The sequence below is a fragment of the Cibotium barometz genome, chromosome 2 (assembly GCF_041138505.1).
Source record: "Cibotium barometz isolate CiBa-2024 chromosome 2, ASM4113850v1, whole genome shotgun sequence".
In the NCBI taxonomy this organism is placed as follows: Eukaryota; Viridiplantae; Streptophyta; class Polypodiopsida; order Cyatheales; family Cibotiaceae; genus Cibotium; species Cibotium barometz.
Genome location: NC_141047.1, coordinates 18,936,341 through 18,958,081, shown reverse-complemented (window position 1 = coordinate 18,958,081; position 21,741 = coordinate 18,936,341). Strand labels below are relative to the sequence as shown.

Below are 21,741 nucleotides of genomic sequence, written 5' to 3'. Positions count from 1 at the left end.
AGGGTGTCTAAAAACCACCTAGGTACTCGAACACAATGCGGAGCCTCCTGCTGGCGGGGGCTCATCTCCAGCCACCACCACAGGCTCAACCTCCTCAACCAAATGAGGTTGTCCAAATGGAACAATTCCCTGGGAATCATCATCACACTTGTTTGGGTCTCCAAGAAGTGGCAACTCATCAATAGTAGAAGCTGGAACATGCTCATCAAAAACCACATCTCTACTAATGATAACCTCGTTCCAATCCAGATCATACAACCTATATCCTTTGGAAAGAGAGTTATATCCCACAAAAACAAGCTTTTGGGACTTTGAGTCAAGCCTCCTCCCCTCTCTGCTTCTTTGGAATGTGAACATATGCATCACTCCCAAACACATGGAAATGGGAGACATCTGGTTTCCTACCAAAATACGCCTCAGAGGGAGTCATGTTCGGTACTGAAGTTGTCAGAGAACGGTTGAGGATATAGATAGCCGTAGCCATAGCCTCTCCCCAAAGTGGACGAGGAAGATCATGATGCTCCAACATCATCTTTTCCATCTCCACCATAGTCCTATTCTTACGCTCAACTACTCCATTCTCTGAAGGCGAACCTGTATTGGCCAGCTCCCACTTGATTCCATGTTCTGCACAAAACCACACAAATGCATTGGAAGAAAACTCTCCTCCTTTGTCAACCCTAAGAGTCTTTATCTGCAAAGCTAGACTCTTTCTCCACCATCACATGCCACTCCTTGAACTAAGAAAAAGCTTGGTTCTTCTCTAGGAAAGGAAATAAACCCAAGTGAATCTGCTACAATCATCAACAAGTAGCATAAAATACAAAGAACCTCCCAAGGATGGCGTCTGCGGCATAGGTCCACACAAATCAGTGTGTACTAGCTCCAAAGGTTTCGAAGCTCGCTTGGAAGCCTGCTTCATAAAAGATTCCATGTGCTGCCTACCACGAATGCGAGAACTACAGCATCCCTGCCTGCTACCAACATGTGGCAAGCCAACCACCATCTGGCAAGCCAACCACCATCTGGTCCCAAAAAACTCGGCCGCAGTGCATCAACATTGAAGTGGCCAAACCGAAAGTGCCACAAGTCACCAATCTAAGAGCCTGTAAAGGAGGAGAGTGCTGAGAGTTTGTATATACCGTTCTCCACTCCGCCGTCCCAAACAACTTGGCATGTCTCTCTATCCCGTAGAGCAATAGAATGCTTCTCAAACTCCACCCGAAAGCCAGTCTTGCAAACCTCATGCATTGACAACAGATAAAAACTAAGTGTGGGAATGTAAAGAACACAAGAGGAATGCTTCTCCCCTTTGCCATTCGGGAATGATCTCCATCCGCCGGCCCTCACTGCATGCAACCTCACTGCCGTTTAAGATCCTATAAAAATCACGGGAAGGAGTCATGTGCCTAGAAGCACCACTATCAAGAATCCACTCCTCCCAAGTATCCCTGGCGGTGAAGCCACCAATTGCCTCCTCGCTCGAAGAAGATGAAGCATCTGTGTCCAAAATCTCCGAGTGCACAAAGGCTGGAGTCTTTGCAGTTGAAGCTGAAGAATCAACACTCTTCCCGTTATTTCGCTTGGGACACTTCCTCCAATAGTGTCCTTTCTCGCCACAATCGTTATAGGTCTGCTCGGCCTTCACTTTCTCACGGTCTGAATCGAGCTTCTTCTCAGAAGACTTCTCCGATAAAGACTTCCCTTTGGCCTTGTTGTTGTTGTTACGGCCTTTCGACCGCCCCACTGGCCAGTGAAGGCCTCAGAACCTCAGCCCTTTGGAGGGTTCATAAATCGCTCTTCCTAGTCCAAGGCCATTGGCACAAGCTCCTCCCACGTGATGGTGTTGAGCCTACTACTGGCGATCAAAGAGAAGTAAAATGTTGAGTATAGAGAGGGAAAATGGGACAACAACATGATGGCCATATCGTCAAATGATATCTCTTTCTTTACCTGGAGAACCTCCTGCTGAAGAGCCTACAATTTGTTGATGTGCTCCTCCATCGGTGACGACTTTGTAGGATTCATCACCCACTTTTGAACTTCCAAGAAGATCCTCTTCATGGGTGATACCATGTTGTACAGAGAAGCCAAATGGTGCCAAATCCCTCTGGCCAGCGTCATATGCTTTATGTGATTGATCACTTGTGGCGTGCAATTTAAGAAGATGAAAGAACGGATACTAGCATTGACATGATCCCATAACTATGCTTGGGCCTCCCGTTCCTTCCATATAGAGGGTAACTCCTCGCCTTCCAAGTTCGGCCGTGGAACCCCAACAACAATGAAATCAGCCAAGTCATAAGACTCCAAAATCGACTCCATCATTACCTTTCATATGCCGTAGTTGTTCTCGTCCAACTGTCAGTCCACCGGGAATGTGGGGAGTGTTGGGATCTTCACGTGCTTCTCAGCCATCTTAAGCAAGTCTGCCATCTCAAGCAAGTCTGCCATCTCAAGGGTTCACAAGGTTCTTTGAAGGGAGGGTGGGTGGGAAAAAAGAAAAAGAAGAGGCTACAAATAATATGCAAGGTGGCTGTTCAACGGTGATGGCCACATTCTACCCAATCTCCAAGTCTCGTATAGCCCAAACAATATCCAATCAGCTTCTCAAATCAGCAAACCCTCAATGTCCCACTGTCTCCAAGCTTCAAGCCACCTGGGGCTCTGATACCATGCCAGAATGCACAACGAAGATGATACCTGCTGTAGAGAGAAAAACGCAGATGAAAGAGAGAGAGAGAGAGAGAGAAGCTGTGTAACTCTGCGATAACACATAAGAAAATCTTGGAACAGCTCCATAGATCTTATTAAGCTCATCCCATTTCTCCTTTGCAGTCGGAAGCTGGTCCACATGGTGAATGAGAGCCTCATCAAGATAAAGCATAATGATGGCTTGTGCCCTCTCATCATCTTCAATATCTTCAGCCTTAGTTCGATTAATAACCTTAGTGCCGGAGATGAATGGCCAAAAACCTTTGGACATCATCTTATATTTGACAAGGACTTACCAAGTGTAGAAGCCCTCTCCTGAGAACTTCTTAATTTGGGTGTTGTCCTTTGACATTGGGTATTGAAGGAGGTTACTAGAGAGTAATGGGCTGATATATGAAGAGGAAAAAAACCAAAAATTTATGATATTTAAGCTTAAGTAGAAAGAGAAAGGCTTATGAGAGTGCAACAACCCTTAATCAAGTCAAGGATGTCGCAAAAAATAAGAGATTAAGATGGTAAATTTTATGGTTTAGCACTTAGGGTTTGTGCCCAACCAGTAATTTTGATGGAGATTAACTTCATTAGTGTTAAAGAACACTTTGTTTGGTGATTAAGATTACCACTAGTGTTTAAAAACACGATTAATGCTTAAGAGCATATTTCTAGCGTCTAATGATACTTGCATTGGTGATTAGATTCACCATTAGTATTTAAGAACACTCTTAGTATTTAAAAACACTTTGGAATAACTTTCCTTTGTTGGGTTAGAAGCCTCATTAGTGTTAATCAATACTATTAGTACTCATAAGCACACTTTGAAAAGCTTTGTGCACTTGAAGATGATGTTGATGATGGAGCTTCATGAATGAGGCTCATGAATATCTCATGGTGTATAGCCACCGCTTCAAAATCAAAAATTGGATCAGCAACAAGCACTCACAAGAGCACTTAGGTGATTAGAGCAAAGAAGAGGAGATTAGAGCAAGAAAAAACTTGATTTTGAAGCTTTAATGGTGAGCTTCAATGGATTTCAAGAGGACAGCCCTGGTTTTTCTCCTGTAGCACCTGCGTCGAGCGACCATTAGGGCTTAAATTCGAGCTGTAGACTCCTAAGGCTATGGGCTTCAAAAGCCCTGAGCCAATGCAGCCTACAACCACCTATACACGACGTATTGTTGTACGGCATCAGCTGCGCAGCAAAAATAGCGCCGAGTTGAACCAGTTTTTAGTTGAACATTCCACGAGTTCTTGCCTCCACAAGTTGCTGGAGAGCCTCCACTGCCAGGAGGTTCAGCTCCACAAGGGAAAAGATAAGAAAATTGACCTATTCTACACCACAAAAGTGACCTACTCTTTCCAAGCTCTAGATACCATGTTAAAATTCGTGGTGCTCATGCTAGATCAACTATGTGGAGGAGAGACTCACAAAATACAAGAAAATATCTTGCTTATTAAGTTGCTCAAATACAACTAGGCTTCTTGCTCCATACAAAATGCCTCCTAGCTTCACCTTTAAATAGATGAGCTAATGGACCTTAAGTCCCTTCACACACACACCCTTCTCCTCCCCTTTTACATAACCTTAGTCTCTTAATAATTCTTCATATTGAGAAAAGGAGACTTAAATCTGTAGAAACCAATCCTGTAATAAAGTTAGCTTCTAGATTTTATGGACCTTTCAAGGTAATTGCAAAAGTAAATGATAATGCATATAAGTTGGAGCTACCTTCTAATTGGCATATTCATAATTCTTTTCATATTAGTCTTTTGAGACCTTTTAGAGGACCTCTACCTTCTCATCCTACATTAGAACAACCTCCTGAATTGGTAGATAAAGAAGAACATCTTATGCTTGATTCTATCATTGACCATAAGACCATCACCACATGCAGAGGTAACACTTATGTTAAGTATCTTGTGACTTTCAAGAACCATCCTATTGAAGATGCAAAATGTATGCTAAAAAAGTTTTTTCATTCTTACCAACATCTCATCCACTCTTACCATCCACGCAATTGAGGTCAATTGAGAAAGAGGAAATGTTAGTCATAACCTCTATGGAGATGCCCATTATTTTATTTTAGGATATTTTATTTAGATATAACATTTACCAAGATTTATATGTTTAATCAGCTATGGGTGCATTGGTATGATATGGTCTGAATTAATGTGTTTAATCAACTATGTGCGTTGCTTAATATTATTTTGGATGTAGACAATGATTGAGTAGTGTATTGTGTTAATCGCAGGTAGAACATCTGTTGGACGGACCACCATAAGATATTTTGTAAGACATGTGAACACCTTTTATGGTTTTATATTTAGGCATCAATATTTTTGTAAGGCTAAGGCCTCATACCTTTGTACATAGCTTGCTATATTTTGGTAGAGCTTTTTACACTCAAAAACTCAAATGCACTTATGCTTTATTTTTAGAAGTCTTTGAAAAGCAAGCTTTTTCTATATAAAAATATAGGTGAGTGGTATAAGAGCCACACTCATCCCAGGGAAGATTCAACCCAATCTTGTGTCGACAATGACCTCTACCCTATTCTCCATTATTCTTTGTTTATTTAATTTTGTGTATTAAAGTTTATGCTTTTAATTTGTGGAAGTATATGTTATGCTCTAATTTTTGCAATTGAGAAATAGAGTTCCTTCTCTAAGTGTCATAAAGATCGTGACAATTACCTTTTCTTTCAAAAGAGATTGTGTGTTACTTAACCTTTCAGACAGTTTATATTGGAGGAAATGCGTCAACCACCATACATAGAGCTACTTTATAATTAGTATCTAGATAATTCTTATTGGCTATATGTTAAACAAGATGTAGCAAAATAAGAGCCACTATACATAGATCTTAGAGGTGTTTCTACTACTTTGCAACTTTAGGCCTATCTTAAACAAGATGTAGCAAAACAACCACCATACATAGAGACGTTTTTGCTACTTTGTAATTAGTGTCCAGAGAACTCTTTTTGGCCTTATCTTAAACAAGATGTAGCAAAACAAGAGCCACTATACATGGATCGAAGTGGTGTTTATGCTGCTTTGCAACTAGTGTCTAGAGAATTTGTTTGGCCTTATCTTAAACAAGATGTAGCAAAATTTATGGTTGAATATTGTATTGTCAGAAAATTAAAAGCTATAAAGGTAAGACCTGAGGACTTCTACACCTCTACCAATCCCTAATGATACTTGGAAACATATGTCAATGGACTTCATTAAGGGTTTGCCTACTACAGTCGATCATAATTTATGGTTGAATATTGTATTGTCAAAAAATTAAAAGCTATAAAGGTAAGACCTAAGGACTTCTACACCTCTACCAATCCCTAATGATACTTGGAAACATATGTCAATGGACTTCATCATGGATTTACCTACTACAGCCGATCATAATGACATGACTTAGACTACAGTGGATCTCATCTAAGTAAGCAAGCCTACTTTTAATCTTATAATAAAAGATTGACTTCTCATCAACATGCCACGATTATGTTTATTAAGAAAATCTGTTTGCATCATGGTTTGCCAAAAGTCATGTTTCCGACATAAATTCTAGATTCTACACTAATTTTTGGATCACTCTTTTCTCCAACTTAGGGGCTAAGTTAGAATTTTCCACCGCTTTCCATCCGAAAACGAATGGACATAATAAGGTTACCAATATTACTATTTTGGAACTACTTAGAGCTTATGCTGCAACAACCTAGTTCATGGTATAAGTCATCTTTTGTTATTTGTTGCAAACAATAATACTCCTCATTCGACTACTACGAGTCATCGTGTATGGAAAAGCTTCACCTATTCCGGCTGCAAGAATTTTCTACAAAATTGAAGTTGCTAATCAATTCATTATCGATTTTAGCCACATTTCGAGTGAGATAAGTGAGACTATTATACAAGCTTAAGAGCAATATGTTAAGAAAGAAAACTATAAACATAAAGCTATATCTTTTGAAATTGAAGATTATGTACTTTTAAGAATTAAGAAACTTAGACTTACGAGTATTGAGAAATTCCCAATTGTTAAGCTCACCCCAGGATTTTATGGACCTTTTAAGGTGATTCACAAAATTAATGATGTTGCCTACATATTGGAATTACCTTGTCATTGGCAGATTCATAATTCATTTCATGCTAGTTTGCTTAAACTTTTTAGGGGATCACTTCCCACTTATCTTGTGTATGAGGAGCCACCTCTTATTGAGAATAAGGAAGAAGTTTTGATTCCAGATACTATCATTATACCCAACAGATTACATCTACATGTACTCAATATGTCAAATATACGTTGACTTTCAAAAATCATCCTTATGAAGATGCAAGATCGATGCCTAAGAAATATTTACATGCCTTCCTGGAGATCCTCCATTCTTTTTAACAAACCGACACTTGAGGACAATTATAACAAGAGAGAATGTTATGAGAATGTATTTTAAGCCCTCTTAAAAATATTATTCTACCCTCTTAGATAATTCGAGGATGCTTGGATTGTCTTTGTGTCATGCTAACTTATGTTACTATTATGGGTGATGCCATTTCAAATATTAATACATTTGGTGCACATTGGCGTATGCTTGTGGCTTCCTATGTTTATTGCAATTAGAGGGTGATTCTTAGAGCACTTACACACCTGATGAACATGTGTATGGTGATGGTTTGAAAGGCATTCATATTTTGGACAAGGTTTGTATTTATGTGATAGCTTGTGCACATCTTTTACAAGCTTAAACTTAAAGCATAGACTTGCAAACATTTATTTTATAAAGCTTAAAAAGCTTTTCCCTAGCCTCAAGCTCTTTAATATTACAAGCTCTCTATTCTCTCTATTTTGGAGAAATAGAGAGCGTCACGCAAGAAAAAAACACAACTTTTGTATTTTTGGAGACTATGGCCCACCATTACTGGCAAACCGAATGCTAAAAATACCCACATGTGGGAAATAGGGCACACTAAGAGAGAAAGATTACACCCAATGTTTGTGTCATGCAAGTGCTAAGTATTTTCATGTGTTAATTTTTAAAGCTTGGTTTCTGTTGAATTTATTGATATCTCAAGTTGAATGATTGAATAATTATTTTGCTTGAGAAATTATTTTTTTGTAAATTCCTAGATAGGGATCCTTGTGTTATTTTCACAAATTGTAACTTCTAAATGCCCTACTACATTACCTCTTTTGAAATCTTTACTACTATGTTGTCAATTAGCAATGTGGAACAAACATATTCTCTTTAGGCTTTATGCTGTGCACGGTGAGAGAAAATCTATTGAAATAGCATTGAGAGCATGTGGGTATTATTCAACATGCCAATGTACTTCTACACTCACCTTTATCAACACATACAGTCATGCTTACTACATATCATCACTTTGTGTTGCGCACGGTGAGAGGAAATCTATTGAAATAGCATTGAGAGCTCTCTCCCCCTTACCATCTCTGTTTTGCAAGTATATATTTTATCATATTTTTTATGAATTAATAATCGTAAAAAAATATGCTTGATTTAATGTGTGCAAGAATTGGCTTAATGGAATATACGAATGTGCACAAGGTTATCATATATATGTAAATGTGCACAAAGTTATTTCATGCATAAGGCCCATTAGCATTTATATTTGGGACAAAGATTTTTATATGTATAAACCGTACGAACTTTCATATGGTTATTAGTATGTAAAGTAATACCCAAAAGTGTAAGTGAGCCCAATTTATACACACAACTATTATTAACTCCTTGGGCCTTTTTTATAAATACAATTCTCTAAATACTCAAGTCTTGAAAGTGGAGCTATACACTTGAGAGGAGACATTACACCCAATCTTGTCTTGTGTGGTATTTTCAATCGCTAACTCTTGTTGCAAATTTAATTTTTGTTTACTTTATTCAATTGATATTCAATTTTTAAAAGTGTTGAGCATGAGATAATTGATGAGTTATTTGAATTAAATCAATTCTTTGCAAGTTTCTTTAAATTCTATCTTCCTAGAAAATTAGATCAGTGAAAGTGGTATGAGAGCTAGATGTAGGAAGATGAAGACAAGAATTAAAAGCTTAATCAAAGGTTTTAGTGGTATAAGAGCTAGATCTAGGAAGATGGAGACAAGAATTAAAAGCTTAATCAAAGGTTTTTGAAGAGTTACATCTATTATCCAAGGGGCTAAGACCAAAGGATAAGGGAAAGGGGGCAAACCACTCTGCACAAAACCATGAAACCATCTTCAAGCTTAAAAGTGGTTTTATTCCACACTCACTCGCCCTCAAATCCAAGTGTATGGATGGATTTTCCATACTCCAAAACCCCTTTCTCCACTCTTAGAATTTCACAAGACTAATGGAGCTTAAAATCCATCATGGAGAGAGGAGGTTTGTGCAGAGAAATTTTTTTTTTTCGAATTTCCTTTCTCAATTATGCGTTGAGCGCTAATTGCTCTTACCAAATCTGGGAGTAAGTTTTATATATATATATATATATATATATAATTATTATTATTATTTTTCCTTCCCTCCATTTATCACTTTGGTAACAGCGGCCATCTAAGTAGAAGGAGGGCACAACAATTTCTCTTCACTTCTCTCCTTTGATGGCGGCGAGCAGTGCAACAACTGAGAATTCTTTAAAAAAGTTACTTTAGGCTTCTTGATGGTGAGGCATACACACGAGGACATAGATGCAATGTTTAGAAGATTTTTAGAGAGGTTGGTATGACATTCACTTTTCGACATCTAATGGATACATTCAGGCAATGCACAAGCGCATCACCAACACCTTTCTCGTTGACAAAAGTTCCAGACTTTAAGAGCCTTATTGATGATACTCTATGTGACAGGCAAGATATGCTAGTGGGACACTCCAAACCATTACAATTTCGTTTTTATATGCAAGGAAAAATTCCACATATGCAGTACAAAATCCATCCAAAATCACCTGACTGGTTGTTGCCAAATGAAGGAGGAATCGAGCTATGGAAAAAAGACAGTGCAGGAAAACCAATGCTGCCAATCGGTTGCCCTAATATATTGCCTATTCCTGATTATGTGAGATTGTCTATATGTGGTTAACGAGATTAGAGACTACCTATCATTTTGGGAGAAATGGTCCCACAAGAAAGGAAAGAAAGCAGCATGTACAAAATTCATTGAGCCACTCATTGAATACTAGAAGGATATGAAAATTGAGCTACAAAAACCAACCAAAAAGTGCATTGGAACATACATAGGTTTTTGGCCAAAGACAGAGGAAACCCATCAGATGCAACAAATAGAAGAGGAGGTAGATGAGTTTCAGGGATATGAGTGGAATAATCATTATAATGGACCCTTGAGAGAAAAATCAAAAGACGTATTTACACACCACATTGATGTGAGAAAAGGGGACTTTGTCCTTGTAAGACCAAGGGAGCCTGAGTACCCAATATGGCATAGAGTTGCAGAATCAGACGTGGACGTGGATATAGCATCTCCTAACTATAATATGGTTTTGATCCAGTAGCGGACACCAAAACATAGAAAGAAAAGCCCTATAATTGCCGAGCAATATGATGGCTATTGGAAAAAGAATTGGTGTTACAACTTGGCAAACATTAAGTGTTGGGAGTTTGTAGATTCAATGGTTTGATCATGGGCAATAAGATGCCTGACAAGGTTAAAATCCCTCCAAGTGTTGTTGATGAAGCAAAAGCAGTTGCACACATGATGGCATCCATCCAAAAAGTATGAGACAACTTCTGTGCTATCACCATACATCTCGATATCTCCATGAGAGACGTGTTCTTTCTCTCAACTACACCATTCTATTGTGGTGTATAAGACATAGTGCATTGATACTTAATGCCTTTCTCAAGCAAATAATCCTTGAATGCATTAGACATGTATTTCCCCCTCTATCTGAGCGGAGTGTCTATATTTTACATCCGGACATATTTTCAGCCATTGCCACAGAGTGTTGAAAGCATGTAAATTGCTTTCAAAGGATATACCCAAGCAAACCTTGAGTAGTCATCACAATGAATGTGAAAAAGTAAAGGTGCCTACCCATGGATGAGGCAACTTCTATGCTATCACCATACATCTCGATATCTCCATGAGAGACGTATTCTTTCTCTCAACTACACCATTCTATTGTGGTGTATAAGACATAGTGCATTGATACGTAATGCCATTCTCAAGCAAATAATCCTTAAATGCATTAGACATGTATTCCCCCCTCTATCTGAGCGAAATGTCTATATTTTACATCCGGACATATTTTCAGTCCCATTGCCACAAAGTGTTGAAAGCATGTAAATTACTTTCAAAGGATATACCCGAGCAAACCTTGAGTAGTCATCAATGAATGTGAAAAAGTAAAGGTGCCTACCCATGGATGGTGTCCACATCGGACCATACAGTATTGCCACTGTACATCTCAGCGACCTATTCTTTCTCTCAGCTACACCATTCTACTATGGTGTATAAGGTATAGTGCACTGATGTTTGATGTCTTTCTCAAGCAAATAATCCTTGAATGCATTAGACATGTATTCTCTCCCTCTATTTAAGTGGAGTGTCTATACTTTACATTCATACATATTTCAATCATTGCCACAAAGTGTTGAAAGCATGTAAACACATCTGCTTTTGCTTTCAAAGGATATACCCAAGCAAACCTTGAGTAGTCATCCATGAATGTGACAAAGTAAAGATGTCCCCCCATGGACGGTGTCCACATCGGACCACACATCACTATGTATGAGCGGTAATTTATTTTCAGCTCCATCCTTGGGAAATTATTTGTGGTGCATCTTTCCCAAAATACACCCCTCACATACATGTCTTGTTGGAGACTCAAGAGGCGGCATATTACAACCATATGATGCTTCTACAAAAGCTTCAAACTCCCAAACTTTACATGCCCGAAACGAGTATGCCATAGTTCTGCATCATGCATAGCAAGAGTGGGGACAGCCACTGTATGTGCATCATATGAATATTTGTTATAACTGTCCAACTTATACCAGCCATGGCATAACCCTTGAAGGGTGTCCTTGACTAAACACCTCTTATCTACAAATTCAACCACCAAACCTTGATCAATTATGGCTAAGACAGAAAGCAAATGTTTGTTTTTCCCTAGACCATACAGTATATTTGTCATGCATACATTTGCACCATCGGCTACAACAAGCATGACTTTGCCATCCTCAAGACAACTAGGTGGGAGCTGGGGTGGGAGATCATCCTTCAACATAATATCTCGATATTGTGCAAAGATCCTTTGCTTCAAAGGAGTTGCTGGTCGAACAGCACACTGTTGGCTACAGACATATATCAAAGCACATTCAACTCCTTTTCTGATGGCTCTTTGAGGCCTGGATATGGGAGATGAGTGGGATGCCGAGAATGCTCCTATCCTCGCGAGTTAGGACAGGCTCAAGCATCAACAATCGTGAAAATGTGATGCCTCCAATCAGGAATGTATGCATACTCCCTAAACCACTGAATGTATGCATACTCCCTAAACCACTGAATGCCGAGAATCATATCACATCCTAAAAGAGGTGAGACAATGAAGTCCCGCTGAAATGTGGCCTTTGGAATCTTGAATTCAAACTGTTGAGCCTTACGAAAAATATGACTATGAAGACGGGGTGTGAACTTGTCTATGTCCAGATCATGGGGTACAAGTGCACACCTCATCTTATTAGCCAACCGAGGAGAAATGGCATCCTCAAAACTACCCATATCGAAGAGGACAATAAATTGTTGTACCTTCGTTGTGCCATAAGCACGGATAAGGACTTTCTTTTGCCCCTGATCCTCACCCTCTTGCTTATCATCAAATACCATGGGTGTGGCACTGAGTTTAAAGCGAGTAAGAGTTGTACGACATTAGTGGCCAATGGTGGCGGTGTGGGTGAAGCTGTAGTGATGGCTCTACTATGGAGGCAGATGTCTTGGAGGCTTGTGCAACCTACCACTTGGTACAATCTTTCTTACCATGCCCAATGGCATGGCAAAAGAAACATTGGTTCTCTACCCTATACCATGTTTGCTCGTCTGGTTAGAGATATCCACCATCGATGCCCTCCTTGGCCTTTTCCCCAAGTGTCTTCTTAGACTTGTATTCCCTATCTTTCTTGGTGGATGACTATTGCTGGGCTTTGGAGCCAGGCTGGATCTACTTGAGCTTACCTCTGCTCAGCATCATCTCTTGATTCTCATGATCACACTTACCATCATACTTACTAAAATTTGGTTAAGCTCGAATGACGGTGGTGATTGGGGTGGTGGAGGAACTCAGGCCTTGTTGTGCCACTATAGAGAGAATCGACTTGCCTGCATTGTTGCTATCAACTACTAACGCTGGAGTTGCACAGCGTCTCGTTCGAGTCTCTGCTGGTGTTCTCGGGTTGCCTGGCCTGCTCGTCAGCCCTATGTTTGGCGTCCTCGATCCTTCATTCATCATCACATCGGGCTTCTTTGGCCCTTCATTCTTCAGCTCGTTTGGCTGCTTCTTTTTGTCTTTGTTTCTCCGTAATGAGGAAGAAATCTTTGAAGCTCTAAAGTTCTTTGGACTTTTCATCTTCTTCTTTGAAAAAGATCCTTCAATTAGTTAACAAAAAACAGCCACAAAGGGCTAGGTGCAACCACGAAGGGCTAAAAGCACACTCGTCTCATATAAGGACGGGAAACAAGTGATCATAATGAAAAGAGATGCTTCTCCTCCAACTGGCCGCTCTATGAGAAGAAGGCTATCTCATAAGGGGGGTGGGGGGAGGAACAACCACATAGGTGGTCTATAATGCCAAATTGGGTCACCGCCTCTATCTATGGGGAAAGGACCAGGCCTCCAAAGTCTCAAGAAAGCTTCCCGCCGCTTTCGCATGCGGTCAGAACCTCCCTATAGCTTCTCCCACTGACCGCAGAGAGTGTGAATGATATCGAGCCAGATGCTCCTGATGGTCTCAACCGACGGAGTGTGGGTGCCCTCGATGGCCTCGTTGCATCTAGTATGCCAAATGTGCCAGGCTGCTATGCTACTAATCTCCCATCTCTGGCAGGAGCCGTTACCTGTCAGTGGGACTATGACTGGTACTGCTACAATACGATGGGGGGAGACTTGAAGGGCTAGTCCTACCCCATCCTCCTCATAAGTCCTGACCACTCCAGCCTTAGTGGCCCAAGCGACAATACCCCAAGTGATGATCTAGGTCGATGCCTGTCCATAGGGAAGATGCAGAGAATCCGTTACCAAATCGGTTGAGCCTTCGGGTAATCCCAACGGCAATGTCACTGAGTCTCCTGGGGGTGGCCGCACCTCGAGCAACGCACCTCGAGCAAGCTGCCGACCGACCTCCAACCGCCAGCCAAGTACCGATCACCAAATTCCTGTGTGTCATCAGTCAAAGAAAGAGAGTGATCTTCCTCGACCAGAAGCTATCCCAAGGCCTCTTCCAAAAATCTGACAGAAAGCACTGTACTAGGTCCCCTGAGACTGCCAGTGTGCTCCTACTACCGAAGTGCCATCTATCTCAGGCATCTGGATCCTGCGGCCAAGCCGCGCTGTATATGCAAAGAAGACTTTTCATCTTCTTTGACTACTTCTTTGGCGTTTTCAGCTTCATCTTTGGTTTTTTTTGTTCTTTTTCTTGAGCCTCAATTTGAAGCTTGAGCAATCTGTTTTTTTTCAAAACTGCTTGGACAAAGTCGTTACTAAAGTGTAAGTGTTTCTTTGGTGGTATCTTCTTTGTTGATCTCTCCTTCCATGTCTTCTTTGAAGCTTTCTGAAGAAGTCTCTCCGACATTGTAGAGACCTAGGTGGTTTTTCCTAACCGCAGTTTTACCATCCACGGGATGCTCATTTTTGGTTGGGTAGCAAAGTTGAGTCACAACCTGAAGCTCTGATAACAATGTAGCATGCAATAGGTTGACCGTTGTCACACGCAACAAAGCCCTCTTTAAACCTAAGAGTTGAGAGAGAAGATAAGAGTCGACACCAGATTGGGGCCCAGTTACCCACCAAAGCCTCCCCCCCCCTCTGCAAGCAGGAGTATTTGCTTGTATTACTTTGGAGAACTTGTACAATGATGTGAATGATGACTGTGGGGACTGCCAGACCCAAGGACGAGGAAGACCGAACACTGACTAAACCATATGCTCCATATCTGCTAAGGACATGCACATGCATATGCTCACCAAGATACTTCATGAACTCTAGAGGAATGAGATGCCTTTTGCAAGAGAATGAGGAATCTCTTATATAGCCTCCTCATGTGCTGGTCAACCTGGCTCTAGCTACTCTTTTATGCCCATAACCCTGTAAATATGGCATTAAATGAGCACTTAATGCTAACGCATCACATTAAATCTTAGTCGACTGCTCTTACGCTACTGGAAACTGACTGTGATCAGCACTATATGCTAGTGGCGGCGGACAGGGAGTAGGGACTGCCTATAACACAGTTCTATTAGCATTTCATCCCTGTATGCTGCCCATATTTGTTCCCTTTTTATGGCCCTTGATTGTGGACTGGCCACCCTATTTTTCTCCCTTTCTTTTCTTACTTTTTTCCAAGTCGGGTGACCAGTCAACCAGTCCCATATACTTATATATAGGTGAGCTGGCCTCTCCCATTCATAAGTTCATTAGTTGTTGTGTGGTTCATGTGTTGACACACTTGCCCCCTTTTGTATCCTTCACTTATAAGCCTACACGGTCTCTTGCTCAGGATTATATTCATTGCAGTATATTCAGCCTTTTGGCTTCATCTCTCTCTTACACTCTCACTTCAGCACAATCTAGTGCTTTTTTTGCTTTTGCTCTGTGCACACTCTATCATGGTATCAAAGCTCTAGACTTCTGCGTTTTTTTTTTGCCTCATCTACAGTCCTGTTTTCAGCCTCTCCTTTCTACATTTTTCTCTGATCTGCTGCAGGTCAGATTTCCTCTTCCTCGCACTTCATCATTGCAAGCAATTGGCTGCGCTTTCTTCTCCAGAGGACACACACCACTTGCAAAGGGGGTCTAGTGTGACTGGTTGCTTTGAGGCATCTTGGTACCTATGGTGGACATTGTGCGTTTGTTCTGAGATTTGAGCCCGAGCACAATGATGGCAGATTTGATCGTGCTCCATATGTTTTCTGAGTCTACCAAGTTGAATGGTTCCAACTATACCTTGTGGAAGATTAAGGTGAAGTCGGCTTTGCATGGAGTGGATCTCTAGGACTGGCTAGTCGCAGCTGCCAATGCACCCCCCCTCGGGCCCTCTCTACAGCTGGTGTGACTCAGGCACAGGCTGATGCTTAGGAGACAAATGATCATCGTGTTTTCTCCTTTCTCATGTTGAATTGTCACATTCTGTACTCTCCCATGTGTGTGCAATAGATGCGGCACATGAAGTTTGGAAGGCCCTTGCAGATCTTGGCTTTGAAAGACTCTTGTGCGAGATTAAGTCTACGGGACGAACTTTGGCTTTGGAAAAGCAACTTATGAACCTTTCGGTGGCCACCTTTCCTTTGTTATCTGCTTTCATCACGAATATAAAAGGTCTCCAAGATGAGCTTGCTGTATGTGGCAAGAATATCTCTACTCGAGATATGGCTAGTCGGCTTCTCTCCAAGACTCAAAAGAGATTTGATGCTTATTTTCAAACTCTGTGCTTCCCACCGTTATGCAAATTGAGTCTCGCTTTGAGGAACAGACCATCACCTCTCGTGGTTCTCGTGCAGCTTTAGCTGCTCGAGATAGGAAAGCGTCCATAGAAGAAAGGGAATGGGGGTTCTGACAACAGCTCCAAGGACAACGACAAAGACAGACAAATCTTCTAAAAACAAGGATGTAGAGTGTCACTATTGTGGCAAGAAGGGTCATAAACAGCCCCAATGTTACAAGAAGTGAGATGAAGAAGGAAAGGACTCTACCTCTACAGTGGTGTCCCAAACCAAGAAGGATGATGGTATTCTCCTATTAGCCGATACTTCTCGTGCACTGGCGCTTGTGGCTTCTCACACCACATCTTGGATTGAAGATAGCAGTGCTACTGCTTACATGACACCTCATCGAGATTGGTTCGAGGACTTTTATGCCAGGACAGGCACTATCACCTTGGGCGATTCTTCTTCCGTGCTAGTTCATGGGGGTGACACCATTCCATCTTCGCTCCTCCGATGACAAGAGGTACTTCTCTGATGTTCTTTACATTCCGTATTTAGCATTTAACCTTTTGTCAGTGAGTGCCCTTACAGCTCAGGGTGTGGAAGTGATCTTCTCTCGTCAGTCGATTACAATTCGTGATAAGCAAACTAATAACATCTTGGCTCACAGAGTCCAAGTTAGTGGCTTATACAAATTGACCGCTTCTCACGGTTCTTCTTCAACTCTTTGGCATGTTGGTTTGGCCATTTGAGCTATCAACTTCTTCAGGGAGCTTGAAAGGATGGGTTGATCAAGGGTTTACTGACCATGAAGGCTCCAGCTTCCGTCTGTTCCACTTGCTTACAAGGGAAGTAACACCGAGCCGCCTTTCCGAAGAAGGCGACACATTCTTCGACATCACTTGCTCTTGTTCATGCAGACTTGTGTGGTCTGATGAGTACCACGTCTTTGAGTAAGGCATTGCACATGCTTGTGATGGTGGATGACTTCTCCAGATTTACTTGGTTTTTCTTCTTGAAGACCAAGGATGAGGTCTTTCAATACTTTCGTAATTGAAAGACTGAGATAGAGAAAGCGACTAGTTCTTCGATCAAGGCTCTTAGGACAAATAGAGGGAGTGAGTTTACATCCTAGGAGTTTCAACAGTATTGCAAGGATCAAGGCATTCGGAGATAGCTAACCACAGCATACTCTCCAACATAGAATGGAGCTACAAAGAGGAAGCTCGGACTATCATGGAGATGTCATGTGCTATGCTTGAGCACCCCTCTTTACCTCGACGTTTCTGGGCTGAGGCGGCTTTTACTGTTGTCTATATTCAAAACAAGTCTCCTACAGTTGCTCTTCCAAATAAAGCTCCATATGAGATCTTCCATGGTGAGAAGCCCTCTATTGTTCACTTGCGAGTATTTGGTTGTTCGGTGTTTGTACATGTGTCCAAGGAGCATCGCTCTAAGTTGGACTCAAAGTCTCAGCGTATGACTTTTCTTGGATATAGTTCTGTGCCCAAAGCATATCGCCGTTTATGATCAGCAGGCTGGCAAAGTTGTGAGCCGAGATGTGGTGTTTGACGAGAATCCTGCATCTTCAAATGGGGGTGCTGAGCTTCTTCCTCCTCCGCCTCCTCCTCTACCTCCTCCTCCTCCCCCTCCCGCTACTCCTATTTCACCTCCAACATGGACATCCCCTGTGGATTCTCATTCGAATGATGATGATAATTTTGCTCCTCCAGAGAGCTCAAGTAGACCGATGCCTGGATGGTATTATCAAACAGTTCTTGAGAAAGCTTCCTTCTGCTCCTCCGCCTGATACTCTCAGGCGATCTTCCAAAGTTACAAGAATGAGGGCAATTTCTTTGTTAACTATGCTCTTATGTCCTCTAATATTCATGGTCCTTCGGATCCCACTTGTGCGGACAAGGCTCTTTCACATGAGGCTTGGCGTCGTGCTATGCAAGCATAGCTAGATTCTATAGAACAAAATGGCACTTGGATTTTGGTGCATAGGCCACAACAGCGTAAGGTAATTGGTATGCAGTGAATCTTCAAAACGAAGTATAAAGCTGATGACAACTTGATCAAGGGCTATGCTCAGCACCCTGGGGTCGACTTCAATGAGACTTTCACTCCGACGGCTCGGATAACTACCATTCGCACCATTCTTACTCTTGTAGGACATCATAGATGGCCCGTATTCCAGATGAACGTCAAGTCGGCTTTCCTAAATAGAGAGCTTACACAAGAAGTGTATCTTGATCAGCCATCGGGATTTGAGATTCCAAGAAGACAAGACCAAGGCTTATCGACTGAAGAAAGCCCTATACAGTCTAAAGCTTGGTACCAGGGGATTGATGAGTTCTTTCAAAAGCTTGGCTCGCACCACTCTCATGGAGATTTGAACCTTTATATCCTCATTAAAAGGAGGTTAGTTGTTATCATTGTGACCTATGTTGATGACCTCATTTTTATGGGTTCTTATTCTACGAGAATCCGTTTAACCATGGATACTTTGGAGCAAGAGTTTGAGATGACAGATCTTGGTCTTCTACATTATTTTCTTGGCTTTGAGATCTGGCAAACCCCTTATGGAATTTTCTTTTCTCAGAAGAAGTATACATGGAAGATTCTTGACAGGTTTCAGATCACTTGGGTGTAGACCAGTATCTTCTCCTATGGATACTAGTGAGAAGCTTTCTCTTCTTGATGCTTCTCCAAGGATTGATTCGGGACAGTATCGAGTTATCGTCGGATGTTTGGTATGGTTGAGCTACTCCCGATTGGACACTTGTTTCACAGTCAGCTTATTGAGTTCTTTCACATCCAAGCCCCGTCAGCAACATCAGCGGTGCACTATCAAGGTGCTTCGGCACTTAAGTGGCACTTTGGATTTTGTCATCTTTTATGGCTAAGGGTGCACTCTTCTTAGATGGACTGATCAAATTGGGCTAGAGATCCGGATACTCCGCGTTCAACCACTGGTTGTGTTTTCTCACTTGGGTCGGAAGCCATTTCATGGAGCAGTAAAAAGCAGTCTACCGTGGCGCTTTCCTCTACAAAGACAGAGTATCAAGTAGCTTGCTATGCTGCATGTGAGGCGATTTGATTGCGGAGATTATTGGAAAGACTTGGCTTTCCCTCCTACCTAATCTAATCTTCTTTGATGTGACAATCAAAGTTGCATCACCATTGCTAAGAACCATGTGCTTCATGCTCGTACAAAACACATTGAGATCCAGTATCACTATGTTCGTGAACAGGTTCTTGCGAGAGTTTTGCGTTTGGGGTATTGTCCTTCAGCAGAGAATGCAGCAGATTTGTTCACCAAGCCGATGTCTCAGGCTTCCTTGGCTCCTCATCTTCGGCTTCTTGGAGTTTGTTCAGCATCCGGTGTTGAGAGAGGGTGTTAGCATTTCATCTTTGTATGCTGCCCATATTTCTTCCCTTTTTAAGACCCTTGATTGTGGACCGACCACCCTTTTTTTGGTTTTTTCCAGGTCGGTTCTTGATGACCAGTCGGCCAGTCCCATACCTATATATAGGTGGGCTGGCCTCTCCCATTCATATGTTCATTAGTTGTTGTTGTATGGTTTATGTGTTGATACACCTGCCTCCTTTTGTTTCCTTCACTTATGAGCCTACAAGGTCTCTTGCTCGGGATTGTATTCATTGCAGTATATTTAGCCTTTTGACTTCATCTCTCTCTCTCTCTTGCACTCTTAGTCCAGCACAATCTCGTGCGTCCTTTGCTTCTGCACTGTGCACACTATATCAAGTACCACCAGAAACTGCCATCTGCATAGCAAGAGAAACAATAATTCATTAAAAAGATAAAGACTGGCAGCGCCAAGGTTGAAGCAGAATACGCCGCAACGGAGAAAGCAACTGCTGCTGCTGCAGAAAAGTAAATAGAGCAGAGCACGCTGCCACAGAGAAAGCAGCTGCAAAGGCAAAGAGAAGGGAACCAATCAAGATAAGAAAACGTCTACAATTCTGATTTCCCATTCATCTTTTATTTTTTCTCGAGATTAATGCGATTCAAGCTGCCTGTCAGTATATCAAGCAACGTGCATCATCCCAAGTCGACAAGGTCATGACTGCCTTGCACTCTCAGAACCAATTTCTGCAGACTAGCATAGGTGGATTTGACAGAACTTTCCTCTATCCATAGCAGACTTGCCATTTTGGAGGCTGAGACAGCGGAGATGCGTCACTCCACCACCGCTGAGGCTTTTAAAGAGAACCTGAAGCAGTCACACAGGCAGACCACAAAAGGTTACAAGGAGATCTTGGAGGACCAAAGAAAATATAGACAGAGCTCCAAAATAGGCGCCTCTAGCAGCAAAAAATTTTTTGCTCTGAACCAACTAGAAGCTGTAGCTCGAGAAGACCGAGCTCAGCTGAATGTACTCAAAGCCACCTGACTGCTTTGAAATGTGCCAAGTATACAAAAGGCTATGAGCTCTCACTTGCGGAGTTTGATGCTTATGAATCTAAATGCAACAAGCTCATGCACGATCTGTATGCTGGTTACATAGAATAATTCCGGGTATTGATGGATCAAACTAGCCGGCCCGATAATTTACAATGAAAAAATCCGAAAAATAGGACCAGTAGAAGTGATACATCCAGAACCCAGCATGGCAATCTGAATTCAGGGAATCCCGAGATCATTCAGTACCACCACTGCCCTTCTCAAAGGAAGCAAGCAGCTAATATATCTGAAAAACGGAATCGTTCTCTAGGATAGCTTGTGGAACACTTGAGAAATTCAACACATAAATTCAACCATGAAAACACATGCTTTGCAGGTTTCAACAAAATCAAATAAATTGAACAAAAGCATAGCAAACATAATACTTAGCTCCAAGACAAACATGCTGGGTGCAATCTTCCCCCCCCCCCCTTGTGTGTGACCTTTCCCCATACAAGAGTATTTTTATTAGCTTTCAACCAAAAATAGACCATAGCCCCCAAAAATATACAAAGTGTGCTTTTAGAGAGCACGACACTCTTCCACAACAAAAATAGAGTGTCCCAAAAATTGGGGCTAGGGTAAAGCCTTTAGGCTTTAATAAATTCAACATTATAAATGTATTTTTTTCAATGTATCAAAATGAAAAAATCAACTACTAAGGTTACAAGCTACGCTTGTAAAAATAAATATGATACGCATAAGAAACATTCTCCTCGACATTATTCATCAATCCTCGTAATCTTCATCACCTGAAAATATAAGCCCAATTAATAATTAAATTAATCCCACAAATATTAAATAGGCACAAACCATCACCAACTCATGACTACCAGACGTAAGTACCCCAAGAATCACCCTGCCATACAAACCTAACTGAAATAATCATAGACGGCCCCAAGCATACGTCATATA

The 21,741-nt window shown here is 41.5% G+C and overlaps 1 protein-coding gene across 2 annotated transcripts in view; it reads right to left on the bottom strand.

Annotated features, from left to right (window-relative positions):
• Positions 1-21,278: 21,278 nt before the first annotated feature.
• Positions 21,279-21,741, bottom strand: part of LOC147640760 (poly(ADP-ribose) glycohydrolase 1-like) — a 33,191-nt gene continuing 32,728 nt past the window's right edge. For both annotated transcript variants that reach the window (XR_015268345.1, XM_086814840.1), the window contains exon 12: positions 21,279-21,578. Coding sequence is in view for 1 of the 2 variants with exons in the window: in XM_086814840.1 (XP_086670966.1) it covers positions 21,556-21,578 (23 nt within the window). In the remaining variant the exon portion in view is untranslated. The remainder of the gene's footprint in view (positions 21,579-21,741) is intronic.